The 15,427-nt window shown below is 41.9% G+C and overlaps 1 protein-coding gene across 1 annotated transcript in view; it reads right to left on the bottom strand.

Annotated features, from left to right (window-relative positions):
- CFAP47 (cilia and flagella associated protein 47) overlaps positions 1 to 15,427 on the bottom strand; it is a 649,074-nt gene that overhangs the window by 5,010 nt on the left and 628,637 nt on the right. The window contains exon 63 of the mRNA XM_084621504.1: positions 13,210 to 13,378. Within this exon, the coding sequence (XP_084477630.1) occupies positions 13,210 to 13,378 (169 nt within the window). The remainder of the gene's footprint in view (positions 1 to 13,209; positions 13,379 to 15,427) is intronic.

A 15,427-nucleotide genomic window follows, 5' to 3' on the forward strand; every position in this document is an offset into this window, starting at 1 on the left:
ATGGTAGTTCACCTGGTGTAAAATTCCTGCCATTAGCCAAGGATTGAAGTAAATATTTCGTACCGTGAAATGATGTGCTTAAAAGGGAGGCCCCTTCCTTTGATGCAGAATTTGCTGAAGGGGCAACTGCTGTTACTTCTAAAACTGCAAATTATACAGTGTAACTACCATCATCATTTATTTAGCATTGTACAGCAAACACACTATTTACTACAGTTTTACTCATTATGAATATTTTGATCATCATGACCCCTGCAGATTGGCCCACGCTGCCAAATTCCGATCCAAATCTGAATGGTTAAACACGTTGAAGCTCTGGATCCTTGATCAGACTCGTTTCAGTGAGAGAGACTTGAGCGTGGAATGTTTGGGGAGTGAGGTTCAGATAAAGCATTTTTTTTATTAAGTCTCAATTTATCTTACAGCATTCAATGTATTCTTTGTTAGTGAAGGAATATCTGAAATTTGTTAGGTTCTTCAACCAGGAAAATATGTAAAGGCGTTGATATTGTGGTGTGGAAGAGAGACACTGCTTCTTTGACCTTGAAAGGTTTGCGCCATATAATCCTACATCCCTTACTTGCACACATAGTTCCATTGACTCAGGTGTAAGAGTTACTGTGTCAGGTCCGTACTTCCAAACACAGAAACTTGCACCTTCTCTCTTTACTTAGTATTATGATGAACAGACTGTATAGAAAATAGAATACTGACATTGAGAGTCACTAATGGAATTCTTAAGAAAGCACATGGATTAGACTAGGGTATTGTATTATAGATACAAAGGAACGTGTTCCTGAAAATAATAATTGTCTAGTAATGAGAAGGGTATCTTTTTAAAAAGCCTGTGGTCAATGCAATGTTTGTATCGTCTGCTCCATATTATCTTTATTATGTTTGATTACATGGTTTGAAGCATTATGACCTTTTACTGCTTGCCGTTTTCATGGGACACCGTGCAAATCAATATGTCAGTTTTGACTACAGCACCACCTGAAGTTTGGAACTGTTTACTGGAGTAGCTGAACTATTTTGATTGGCTGCGTGTTTTTCTGTTATCAGACACTCAGCCTTTTGTGGGGGTGGGATGGAGGTTGATAGTGGGAACTCTTTAGGTAGCAATGAGGAGAAAGGTCAGCAGGAAAGAAGGAGTGGAGGAGAGGTGTATCTTATTTTAAAAAACACAAGAAAAACATATTCTAGAACTACCGCACACGAGCCTAATGTCACTTTGCTCATATATTGCCGCCCTTTTCCCCAATTTTTTTCTTTGACTGCTGAAATTGTAAGTTCATCATGGCTGAGAATGTTTCTTGGGTTCTGTGAGGTTCTTACCAGACTTTGGATTTATTAAATAACAGGCCTATAAATAGACTTATTCCATACTGTAGATCCATACAGCTACTAAGCTATCAAATAGATTTTATGAGCTTTGCAAATTTATGATAAGAGTTGAAAGATGGGATGTTTTTAATCAACAAACACTTGCAGGAGCAATTTATTGTCCTATCAAGAGCAATTTGATGATGTAGCTTTCCTGTACTTCCAGAATTATTTTTAGCCCTGTTCATAGAGTAGAAAGCAACTGGGCTTAAGTAAACTCTCACCTGAGGGTCCTGTAGTATAATGTCTACTTTGGATGTTCATGCTGTGCTATGATGTGGGTAAAATGCAGTAAGTCAGAATCCAGCAGTAGATTTTTCAAGATCTGTGACAGCACAAGCCACAAACCTGAGAACAGGAATAAGCTCAAACACACTTAGTACCTTGCCGTATGACTCAAATCAGGTGGATTAAAAACTTGATGTTTTTATTTTGATCTTACCAGGACTAAGGGCAAATCAACATTTTCGCCCAATATTAACATTACTGAAAGGTAAACTTCAAACAAACTGGATAAGTAGCACAAACAGTTATAGCCTGAAATGAAGGAGGGGAAAGTTCAGTCTAGAAATTTGGAAGAATACTAATTACTTAATGGAAAAGCTCAGCCAGGCAGTTGAAAGTGCTGCAAACATGGCCACACTGCAATTTAAGTATTTCCCCCTTCCCTCAGATCCTGTGAAAAGCATGAGGAAAAGTGACAGTTTTAAACATAGGCAGACAACAGGAATGACAAATTTACAAATCCTATTAATGACTCCAATTTTCTTTTTATAGAAAGTTAACATCTGAACTCCCCACAACAGCACATAACCTGTCCCATTCTGTTTTTTAAATATGAGGGTATATATGTGTGAGGTGGGGATGAGAACTTTTGAGGAGGAGATTCATACACACACAGTGTATTTAAAATCTGGTGTTACTATGAAGTGCGAAATTAGATTAATGAAAATGGACTAGATGCTGGCCCTTACTATGACATGGTGCTTACTCTGATACAGGTAGAAATCTCTCGGTGAGGTAGAATTGGCAGAGTGACTCCATTAAAAGTCAGAGGAATTACTCTGGATTTACACCATTGCAATGGAGAGCTGACTTTTGTCCTAAAAACAGAATTAATTGTTACAGTAGATATACCATATAATGTCCTTTACTAATGTACAATACTGTATGTGTATGACTTGCAGTTAAAAACCTGTCACAAACTACTAAACTGTGGTGGAAAATGTCAGTACATGAAGAAAAGTATCTAAGTGTGGGAATGGGTACCTTTTTGCGCATACAAACATCCCAGCTGGTATGCACAAAGGAAGGAAGAAAGGTCTTGGGATAAGCCACTGATCAAAATAGACACTGATTTTGTTTTTATACTATTCTAAATTAATATGAAATCTGCTAAATTATGGTAACTGACCAATGTGGAAGGAAAAGCACCTAGGTACTCGCAAAAAGAAAAGGAGGACTTGTGGCACCTTAGAGACTAACCAATTTATTTGAGCATGAGCTTTCGTGAGCTACAGCTCACTTCATCGGATGCATACCGTGGAAACTGTAGAAGACATTATATACACACAGAGACCATGAAACAATACCTCCTCCCACCCCACTGTCCTGCTGGTAATAGCTTATCTAAAGTGATCATCAAGTTGGGCCCAGACTAACACGAATACAGACTAACACGGCTGTTGCTCTGAAACCTGTCACCTAGGTACTGAGAACAATGCATATATATATATATATATGTTTTTGAGCAGCTAGCTAACATGAAACTGTGATTTTTCTCTTTCAAAATGCACGTCTGTGCACACAAACTAGGAATTTTTTAAAATCAGTAAAACTGATGTGGAAAATATGGGCTTTTATACAAGTCAATGGGAATACGTGTTAAGGAAAAGTTAGCACATGTGACTCCATTTTGGTTTGGGGCCCTCCATTGTTTAAATGCCAGCACATCATACACCAGGAGGAGTGATCCTTAGATACTGAATCCCTGTGAAAATCCTCCTCCTTGTCTCCAACCTGCCTTGACTCCCAGTATCTGTTTTTTTGTTAGTCTCTAACTCCCTGTTTCTTGGCCTTGATGTGAGGCCTCCCATCCTGATAATAAAAGTTACTGATGCATGGCTTTAGGACCATGCTGTGTAATTAACATACTGGTAGAGCACGAGGAATGCACCAAGCAGGGATAGGTGGTAGATAAGACAAGGGTTTGTTTATTGGCTAAGGTTTCCGATGCACGAGGGCAACATGCTTTGCTAAAAAGTATATAACCTTTGTATAATCTGTATTCAGGGTCCCCTCCTGGCTAGCAGGGGGGCACCACGCTCGAGTGTAATAAACTTAGTGTCTTTTGGGAACTCTGCAGTTGTGGACTTTGTTTCTGTGCCTCAGCCTAGATTCGAACTGTGCGTGTCCTATCAGGTATAATTCGCAGCACTGGTCTGCGTGTTCTACCAGGTGTAATTCGCAGCATTTGTGTGCGTGTCCTCTCAGGTGTAATTCGTAACATATGTGTGCAAGTAAGGGATGTAGGATTATATGGCGCAAACCTTTCAAAGTCAAAGAAGCAGTGTCTCTCTTCCACACCACAATATCAACGCCTTTACATATTTTCCTGGTTGAAGAACCTAACAAATTTCAGATATTCCTTCACTAACAAAGAATAAATCGAATGCTGTAAGATAAATTGAGACTTAATAAAAAAAAATGCTTTGTCTGAACCTCACTCCCCAAACATTCCACACTCAAGTCTCTCTCACTGAAACGAGTCTGATCAAGGATCCAGAGCTTCAATGTGTTTAACCATTCAGATTTGGATCGGAATTTGGCAGCGTGGGCCAATCTGCAGGGGTCATGATGATCATAATGAGTATTCATAATGAGTAAAACTGTAGTAAATAGTGTGTTGTTTGCTGTACAATACTAAACAAATGATGGTAGTTACACTGTATAATTAACCGTCTTAGAAGTAACAGCAGCTGCCCCTTCAGCAAATTCTGCATCAAAGGAAGGGGCCTCCCCTTTAAACACATCATTTCACAGTACGAAATATTAACCAAGGATTGAAGTAAATGGCAGGAATTTTACACCAGGTGAACTACCATTGTTGCAGAGCCCCACCTGGTCACCATGACTTCCACGTTGCATCATCCATTTCCAGCATGGCATGACTAATGGCTTTGATGTGCTATCTTTCACAGGCTAAGCTAGTGATTATGCAGGAATAACAGTACAGAAGCCTGAATTCTTGAGAGCTTGATAACAGTACCTGCAATCTGGTTTACTCTGACATACATTTTATCATCCAAGGTTTATTTCATTTGGCCTCTATTTTAGAATATTTCTGACGTACTCATCCATGAATTCCAAAACAAGCCTTTGGATCTCTAGCTAAGCTTGGCACAGAGCAGGGCTTGGCTGAGAGAGAGGAGAGCAAAAGTAGCTGTATGCCAGCTTTACACACCTCGTGGCTGCCTTAACTTGTGCTAGGCAGCAACTGCCCTCCAGGGGTATGTCTGCACTGCACACTAAGCCCAGGATCTGACTCAGCTTTAAGTCCAAGCCCCCCTTCTGTGCATGCACAAATCAACCTGATTAGTGGCAGCAAGCACCTCAGCACCTGGGTTGAAGGACCATACTAGAGGGGATGGGTCAGAGGCCAAGTTCTGCTGTGAGTTGGGTCCAAGCCCTGTCACTTTACAGTGTGCAAACAGCTCAAGCCGCAGACCTGAATCAGAAGGTCTGAGTAGTACCGTATGGACGCATTCACATGGCTGTGCGACCTGGGTCCAGCAATTGTAAACCCAGGTGTACAATGCAGTGTGGTCCCTCAAGCACAGGCTTCGAAATACTGATCCCACATGCTTGGGTCCCACAGACACAGGTTTACAGCGCAATGTAGAAATACCTCACAAAGCCATTCTGGCAGCCAAGGACTGCCAGCGTACAAGGACGCTCCAGCCATGTTGCCTACATAAGCTATGATTTCCCTACACTGAGGGCATCCGCTTGGTACAATGCTAAGATGGCTTTGCAGCTGACACAGAGCAGCCACAGTGTGGCCAGAATCTGGCTCTGAACTGTTTAAACCTAACAAATCGAGAACTGTCAAATTATCCGACATTTCTGCTGATACTCATGGGAAAAACCCAATTCTCTTTGGTAAATTTCCATTAGGGCAGGTCCACCAAGGTTTCTAATAAGAACTGTCTTGTTTATAAAAGCTCCTAGATGTACTGAAGATTCACAGTGGAGCAATTATTTAAAATATTCTTTATGGACTATGTCAGTGTATTTCTCATTTCTAGCTGAATTTGATTAAAAAGTTCTCTTTCAGGGCTACTGAAGCGACCATGACTGGTTTCTTCACTGGGCATGTTGTTATCTGTCTTTTTTTCCCTCTTCATTCTTTGATCTACAGAACAGTATAAAAGCCCATATTTTCCACATCAGTTTTACTGATTTTTTAAAAAAATTCCTAGTCGCTCTTAAAGCACTGTTTCAATATATCTTACTCCAAACAGCACTTCAGATTAACAATGTGGAAATGAAAGTTAAAGACTTTTTCAGTGCTTCAGCAAGCAGTTAGTATCTTGCTACAAGTAAATGAAACAAATAACCAGTAATTTTCTTTAGATTTTTTGCATCCTTGAAGACTAAGGACCTGATTTGCACAAAAAGTCAATGAAGTTTCATTATTTCAGTATATTATTGTTAATACAATGTATGTGCTGAACTCTAGTAAAGACAAGCCTGAATCTCTTACACTGGATTGAGTTTCTCAGCAGGACAGCTAAAACAACACATTTGTGTGTAGAAAAGCTTGGCTTTAATGTCTTCAGCAAATGAGAAAAAGATGACTATAGGATTTCTCTCTCTCCCCTTCAACCTTCCATTTCATTTTGCAATACAGTTGTAATGGCCACCATAAAATAAAGCATGAGCTTATACTGTCATCTCTGCTGCTTTACAGCCTAATTATCACAGCTCATTGAAGCGCGCAAAATATAGCAGTCTTGCTAGTCAACTAGTTATAGAATTTAATAAAAAAAAAAGTTAGGGTTAAGAGTCTGACTATACACCCACAAAAACAGGGGAGTTTTACAGTGAAGATGCAGTAATCCTCGACTACAGTAGCATCACAATGGAGGTGATACTGAAAAAGAATGAAAGTAGAAGGCATTTCCTCACTCTTTCTAAAAATAGTCCAAAACCACACCGAAAGTCAATATATCAGACTAGAAAAAAATCTATGCAAGAGAGGTTTATGTAACTAGATATGACACAAATATTATTTCACTACACTCATAGCTATTTCCCCAAAGGGGTGTGTGTACGTACACAAACACACACTAAGGGTCTGTCAAAACTGCACTTGGGAAGTGCACTGCAGCATATGTAGGCGAACCCAAGCTAGCGTGCTAAAAGTAGTAGTGTAGCCATGGTGGGACCTGAAAGAAACAGTACTGGAGACACTGGGGAGGCTAGCCTGTGTTACCGTTGCAAAACGGCTACTTTTAGCAAGCTAGCTTGATCAAAGCTAGCAGGGGTAGGTCTACACATGCTGCCGTCACACCTCATGACTGCAGAATCGACATACCCCTTGCTGCTTAACCCTGTCCAGAGTACATCTAGGTAGCACAGGTATATACATCTAACGCTGCAATTAGACACTGGTGGCTGGCCTTTTTCCAGCTGGCTCGGACTCATGGGACTGCAGGCTGTTTAACTGCAGTTTAGACTTCTGGGCTGAGGCTGGAGCCTGGGCTCTAGGACTTTGCTTGCAGCCCAAGCCCAGAAGTCTACACTGTAGTTAAACTGTCCTGCAGCCTGAGTCCTGCAAGCCCGAGGCAGCTGGCATGTGCCAGCTTCAGATTTTTAATTGCACTGTAGACATACCCAAAGTGGCAAAACCAGCCACACGTGAACATGAGAGCTGCTGCCTTGAGCTTGTTAAGAATTTTTCAACAAACCTTTTTTTTTTTTTTAAATGTGAATGTATCAAAACCAAAACTTTGTTTACAGGAAAGTTTCTCAGGTCCTGTGGGTGTCCTTGACTAGCCAATATGCTGTGGTTAGGGCACTCACCAGAGATGCTGGAGGCTCAGCTTCAAGTCTCCTATCTGCCTCATTCAGTCCAGGGACTTGAATCTGGGTAACCTACATCTATTGGGCTAGAGAGTCAGTTTTCTCTCTCTCTCTGTCCCAGTGAATATTTAATTATTTATACACAATGCAACAGCTCCAACCAAGGAGCTTGAGAGAGACACTGACCCCAGAATAGCCAGTAGCCTGGGGGTTAGAGCTGTTTATTAGAGCCAAGATGAAGAGGATTTACAGGATACCAGAATAACCATAATCCATTAACAACCTCTCTGATTCTGAATGTACCAGATACATCCAGATAAAATTAATGGCAACTCCGGCAAATATACTTTGTCTATGCTAGCCTTTCATCAATTCGAAGATCATAGTTTATTTTAAATTACTACATGGCCGGGACCATTTTTGTCCAGGGGTGAAGAGTTCAAGGCCAGGTTCACGTATAAAGGAAATAATTTTGGAGAAATGAAGTGGGACAATGTTGAGGCAGTCACTGCTCAAATTCTTGAAATTCTCTGTGTGTATATTGCGGTAAAAAGTTTGATGCTACTTTGTTGAAGTGCAGCTTGATTAATAGTGGAAATAGGGATCACAGAAATATGCTTTATTTTGGAATTATTTTCAATGGCAAAGGAACTTGTCATGTAGATGCTGAACTTGCTCCCGTTGAAGTCAGTGTCAAAGATCTCGCTATTATTAATTAATCCCAGACACAAAAAAAAGTTAACATGGATTTAAGTCTGAAAGTACATATAAAATAAATAAATAAAAATACAAGGATGTTGCAATTATCCCCAAACCAAGTATTATAAATCCAAGAAATTTAGAGTTAAGGGTACACTTGAAAAACATTTTAAGTTTAAAAAAAAAAAAAAAGTACCCAGTTCAGGCACGCAAACAACCTTAACGCTGCTCTGTCACAGTACCCTGCAATAAGCGGATGATTGCAATTATGGCATTGGTCCCAAATTAGATTAAACTGACTTTTAAAAACACCTTTCTTCATATTTTATTTCTCCTCATGGTGTCACGACAGGTCACTATATGGACTGTACATCTGAATGTAGATTTTCATCACGGAATTTCCTTCATTTTAATAAATTATTTAAAACATCAACACTAATTCTAAACAAGAAACCCTACATGGCTCCGCGTGTCCCTGCAGCTCCTAGGTGACAGAGAGGCCAGGGGGCTCCGCACGTTGTTCCTGCCACAAGTGCTGGCTGCGCAGCTCCCATTGGCCGGGAGCTGCAGCCAATGGGACCTGCGGGGGCACGACCTGCACGCACATGCAGTGCGTGGAGCCCTCTGGCTCGTCCGCCTAGGAAGAGCTGCAGGCCCATGCCAGTGAGAGCTGTGGAGCCCCCCACCCCAAAGTAAGCACCCCTGCACCCTCAACCCCCTGCCCCGAGCCCCATCCCACACACCCAAACTGCTGCTGCTGGCCTAGGAACTGCCCGGCTCAGGCAGCCCCTGAGCCAGCACCAGCCATTGCAGAAGTCACGGAAAGTCATGGTAACTCCGTGACAGACTCGCAGCCTTAACTTTAACTGTATGGGAAATTTGAGTCTGTGTTAAGATGGTTTGGGACAAAGAAGAGCCTGAGGCAGATGATAAATTTTGTGAAGGACCCAGTTGTTAATTAATTTTAACTTCATGAACTAATTCAGAGATTTACTTGTAAAATCTCAAAAAAAATATTTCTGTACTCAAAGAGTAAGTGCTGTAGGTTTGAGAACAATACACTGTATTTTTCCTATAAATCAAAATGACTGAATCCCATCTTCAGGTGCAAAATGGAATTTAACCTTATCTACAGGGTTGCCGCCAGCACCTCCATATTTTAACATCTATATCCTGATGCCTAAAGGCCAAATTAGGCAGGGGTCCTGTCAAGGTTCCTCCCCCACTCTGAACTCTAGGGTACAGATGTGGGGACCTGCATGAAAAAACCTCCTAAGCTTATCTTTACCAGCTTAGGTCAAAACTTCCCCAAGGTACAAAATATTCCCCCCGTTGTCCTTGGACTGGCCGCTACCACCACCAAACTAATACTGGTTACTGGGGAAGAGCTGTTTGGACGCGTCTTTCCCCCCAAAATACTTCCCAAAACCCTGCACCCCACTTCCTGGACAAGGTTTGGTAAAAAGCCTCACCAATTTGCCTAGGTGACTACAGACCCAGACCCTTGGATCTTAAGAACAATGAACAATCCTCCCAACACTTGCACCCCCCCTTTCCTGGGAAACGTTGGATAAAAAGCCTCACCAATTTGCATAGGTGACCACAGACCCAAAATCTTGGATCTGAGAACAATGAAAAAGCATTCAGTTTTTTACAAGAAGACTTTTAATAAAAAATAGAAGTAAATAGAAATAAAGAAATCCCCCCTGTAAAATCAGGATGGTAGATATCTTACAGGGTAATTAGATTCAAAAACATAGAGAACCCCTCTAGGCAAAACCTTAAGTTACAAAAAAGATACACAGACAGAAATAGTTATTCTATTCAGCACAATTCTTTTCTCAGCCATTTAAAGAAATCATAATCTAACACATACCTAGCTAGATTACTTACTAAAAGTTCTAAGACTCCATTCCTGTTCTGTCCCTGGCAAGAGCAGCATACAGACAGACACAGACCCTTTGTTTCTCTCCCTCCTCCCAGCTTTTGAAAGTATCTTGTCTCCTCATTGGTCATTTTGGTCAGGTGCCAGCGAGGTTACCTTTAGCTTCTTAACCCTTTACAGGTGAGAGGAGCTTTCCCCTGGCCAGGAGGGATTTCAAAGGGGTTTACCCTTCCCTTTATATTTATGACAGGTCCATTGTACTAGACGCTGTACAGACAGATCATAAAAGTCAGAGAGCTCATTGATTTCAGTGGTGCAAAACTAGGCCCGAAAATGCTTGAGCCTGTAAGCATTAATAGCCCTCAACACACTTGTTGAGCTCACCAAGCTGGGTGGACCTTTAGGTCCTGATCCTGTAACCTGACCTGTGTGAGCAGACCCCTACACCAGGCTCCAAGAGTTCAAGGGTTACAGTCCACCTGTGTGGATCGTAGTACAAAAGAGTGGGACCTTAATGAGCTATATAAAGATGTTAGAGGGTTTGCTTTGGTAATTTAGAGGTTATTAAAATTGTCAGTGGATCACTGTGGAATTTTATTTAAAGTAGTTATCACTTTTTACTTCAAAAATATGAGTAAGAGATACATTTTTAACTCTCCTGAATGCACTTAAAAAAAAAGTAATTAGCCAAAGTATAGTAGTAATTAGCCATTCATGCATGCCCTCCACAGTTGGTTACAAAGTAGACTGATCATGTGGAGATCATGTATAAAATCAGGGTTCCAAATAAGGAACTTTTGGAAAGGAGACTGGTGGGTTAGGAAGCTAATATTAAGAGCCAAATTCATCCCTGGTGTAACTCCACTGCAGTGAAAGAAGTTAAACCAAAGATGGATTTGGCCTGGCGCTTTTAAATGCAAAAATGACTAAAAATGTGAGTTAAGCATTGAGTTCTGACATTATATTTGAATTTTCTGACCTCTGTCACTTTGTATCACATAACATTAACATTATTTAAACCTTATTAAATATAAAAGAATCTAGAATTCAGTCAAAATTCTTTTCTCTTTACAAAAGAGCAAGAGAGAAATCTCACCACTCTGTTTACGTGAAAGGAATGAGTGAATCAAACCTCTAATCAGGTAAAAGGAAACTAGGATAATGGATTTAGGACCTTTCCTGGATTTCATATTTTTATTCAACATTTTCCAAGTTGTCTCAGAAAGAAAGATCAAATTAAGGTGAACTGTAGTAATTATCTTAGCCAATATATCATACATTTTTTATCCAGCAATTTGCCTCTCAGTTTGTTTTGTTTTAAGCATCTTATTTTCTAGCTATAGAACTGTTTAATTAGTTTGTGATTTAGTAGCCTAGTAGTGCCAGCATTTGGTAAGGAGTTTCAAAACACCATTTTTCAAAACACCATCTCCTGAACACCAGGAGAAACCTTCAGATGCTTGCTCCTATATATGAATACATAAACTTGGGCCCTTTTTCTCCCTTGCTCACACACCCTCTATCTATATAATAAAATACCAAGATTGTCACCTCTGTCTGAGTCATTGTGAAGTAATGGAAACAGCGAGAAGCTCTTTTTGTTTAGAATATCACCAGGTTCAATCATCCAATTTTCAAGTTCTCAACCATTTTCAGTTTTTTACAATTTACATGTTACACTTGTATGACAGCACATACTTTCACCTAGTTTAAAAATTAACTTGATCATTTGCTTTCTTTCTGATGACTCTTCCTTTTGATGTGCTGTTAGACTGCATGAGCAAAGAAATGTGTCACCTGAGTGAGGTTGGGGTAGATGGATCTAGATCAGAATGGACTTCTAGGAATGTTACTACAAAGACAGCACAAATACAAAGCAGCTAAAATTGAAACCACTTTATAAAGCTTCCACAAGTTAATTTTCTAGATTTATGTTTGTCATTTCTCTAACAGTGGTAACTATAGGGTTCCCAGGTGCCTGGTTTTTGGCCAGAACGCCCAGTGGAAAAGGGACCCTGGTGGCGCCAGTCAGCACTGTTGACCGGGCCATTAAAAGTCCAGTCGGCAGTGCAGTGGGGTAAGGCAGACTCTCTGCCTGCCCTGGCTCTGTGCGGCTCCTGCAAGCAGCTGGCATGTCTGGCCCCTAGGCAGAGGGGCGGCCAGAGAGGCTTCGTGCACTGACCCTGCCTTGCACACCAGCTCCATAGCTTACACTGGCCGGGTGAGGCATGTGGGCACGGGCAGTGTGTAGAGCCGCCCGGCCCAGCCTCTGCCTAGGGAGCGCAGGGACATGCTGGCTGCTTCCAGGAGCCGCCTAAGATAAGTGCCGCTCAGAGCCTGCACCCTGAACCTCTTGCTGCACCTCAACCCCCTGCTCCATCCCAGAGTCCCCTGCTGCACCCCTCATCCCTGGCCCCACTCCAGAGCCCGTACCCTCAGCCAGAACTCTCATCCCCTTCCACACCCCATCCCTGAGCCCCCTCCCGCACCCAAATTCCCTTCCAGAGCCTGCTCTCTGCAACCCCTCCTGCACCCCAACCCGCTGCCCCAGCCCGGAGCCCCCTCCTGTACCCCAAACCCCTCAACCGTGGCCTAGAGCCCCCTCGTGAACCACAAACCCCTGGTCCCATCCCAGAGCACACAACCCCAGCCGGAGCCCTCACCTCTCTCCCATGCCCCAGCCCTGAGTCCCCTCCCACACTCTGAACCCTTCATATCTGGCCCCACCCTGGAGCCTGTACCCCCAGCCAGAGCCCTCACCCCCTGCCCCAGCCTAAAGCCCCCTCCCACACTCCAAACCCTTCGGCCCCAGCCTGGAGCCCCCTCCTCACTCCACACCCTTCATCCCTGGCCCCACCCAAAGCCCGACCCCCAGCCAGAGCCCTCATCTCCTTCCGCACCCCAACACCTTGCCCCAGCGCAGTGAAAATGAGGGAGGGAGGGAGGGAGGATGGAATGGGTGGGGGCAGGGCCTTGGAGAAGGGGTGGGGCCAAGGATGTTTGGTTTTCTGCAGTCAGAAATTTGGCGACCCTAGTAGTAACTTTAGTAACAGAGCCAGACTTGTTTTAAAACAACTTCTTCTCAAAGAAACTTCTTTGGTCCATTAATATAATGCAGCAAGCCCACTGTTAACACACACTCTTAGAGGACTCACCTGAATTACTAAAGTTGCTTTATGCTTCTTGCTGTACATACTTGGCTTGAATCCAACAGTTATACGGGTTCCAACAGTGTCAACTGGAAGAAGTTCCCCAGCTTGAGGCAATACAACAAACTCTGGGTCGCTTCCTGGCAGGAAGTATGCAGTGAATGGTTCTGGATACCTAAAGAAGAGTGTAAAGTTATATTGTGCCTCTTACATATGATCATTATGCAATTCTGTTTTAAAAATAGCAGGTATCCTGTTGCAGTAGACATGGAAATATACATGAATGCTACACCATGCAGCTGTGAGTCATGATACTTGATAGCTTATGGGATGCATAATGAATAATAATGGGACTGTTGCCCCTTTAATGAAAAAGGAAACACAACTGATATGTAAAGACAGCTCAACCTAGTAATAAGAAAATAACCCATTTTACCAGGTACCAGTAACAATAGTTTACCACGTTGGAGCAAAAGCTGCTTGGCTGACTTATGTAAAACTCCCACTGATTTCAGTTGGAGTTGCGTGAATGGCAAGCAGGATTTCAATCAACCCATTTTATCAAAAGCAATGCCCTATGAAGACCACAAGATTACCTTGTTTAATAAGTAAAATTTAGTGTGTACACTTGTTATTCTTATAAGAAGCACATGGGATCTTTATAGGGGAGAAGGCAGCACGCCGCATTTATTGAGAATACAACAGTGAGCATATGCTTTTCAATCACACACACACACACACACACACACCAGTTGATGTTTATAGTTACCAGGGCAGAGTCTGGATCAATCTAGTGGCCAGCCAGATTGGTCACAGAGGGAAGCAGGGCTCTGTTGGTCGCGATCTGATGGTCCTGGAGTGTGACAAGATGAACCCAAAGTCCCATGGCCAAGCACCCTGTTCTTGTAGTCTTTTTTCTCTGTTGAAGTCTATGGATTTTGCTGTGTCAGTTTGTGACCGGTTACTCCTTAATTGGTGTATCTTTTGATGTTAACATTCCAAAACACCTCTGAGAGGGTCATCCTGTCCTGGTTTTGATTTAATCAATTGTCTTGTCTTTCAGGGTGCCAGCCTCCACCTCAGGGTCATCAATCTGCCCTTCCTTCATTATGGATGCACGTTGATGGTTCTCTGATGTTGTTAAGTCTCCTCACTCCTTCCTTGATCATCTGGCTATAACAATGGCCTTCATACCTTATCTTTTCCAGATGCATACATTCCTCATTCACACAAACAGTCTTTCACAGAGACCTTTAAGAATACAAACAGCAGTATTTTATATCAAGGGAAATGATGCTGTAAATTAAAGCTTACTACATCTTACAACCAAAACACTTCACATTGGGGCCCAGGCCTTCAACATTCCTCTAGTCTGCTTAACACAGACACGATATAAGATCCTATCTCTTACTAACTAAACCTTAAAACAAAAACTAAAAGGGCCTAATTTGTGATGCATGAGAAACAGAATCTCTCATAGTTCCAGAGGGTCATTCCTTTCTGCTATTCAAAATGGGGTGGCTGGTAGAATGAAATCAAGACATACATTGATACCTTCATTCTTATAGTACAATTATACAATTCTGTTCCTACAAACTGGAGGGTAGGGATCAAGTCTTTCTGTGTTTTCTGTGAAGCAATTACCCACCTGTTCAGATATTGTTAAAGAGGGAAGGGATCCTAAGTGCTTTGAAAGAAGACAGAGAAAAATTGCTCCTTCCTATCTGCCCTTCCCAAATTACTTCCATACTTTTGTACACAAATGTTTTATATGTTAAATCCAGCATTTTAAAAGCTTTGTTAAATAAACAATGCCTGGATAGAGTGAGTCTTATTCCACTGACACTATGGCGATGGGGCTTTATATGAGATATTTTTTCTATTACAGCTATTGTTGGATTTGGTGTCTAACAAGTTTCAGGATAGTACAGACACTCTTGTGGAAATCCTGTCTGATTTTCAACAAGGATAATCAGTTGGGCAGTACAAAAGATAAGTAATAGTTTCCCTCTCTCCAGTTCCAAATTGCAGACTCTCTCTCACATCTCTTTAGGGACATCTCATCATTAACTTGGTGTTAACATAGTAGAAATTTGATTCCTTTTTCCCACCCAAAAATTCTCCTTCCTTCCTTTTTGTTACTGATGACAACTCCACTATCCTCCGTGTCATCTAGGCTCATAACCTGGGGGGTCATCATCTGCTCCTCCTTCTCTTCTTCCAT

The sequence above is a fragment of the Lepidochelys olivacea genome (genome assembly GCF_965140295.1).
Source record: "Lepidochelys olivacea isolate rLepOli2 genome assembly, chromosome: 1".
Classification (NCBI taxonomy): domain Eukaryota; kingdom Metazoa; phylum Chordata; order Testudines; family Cheloniidae; genus Lepidochelys; species Lepidochelys olivacea.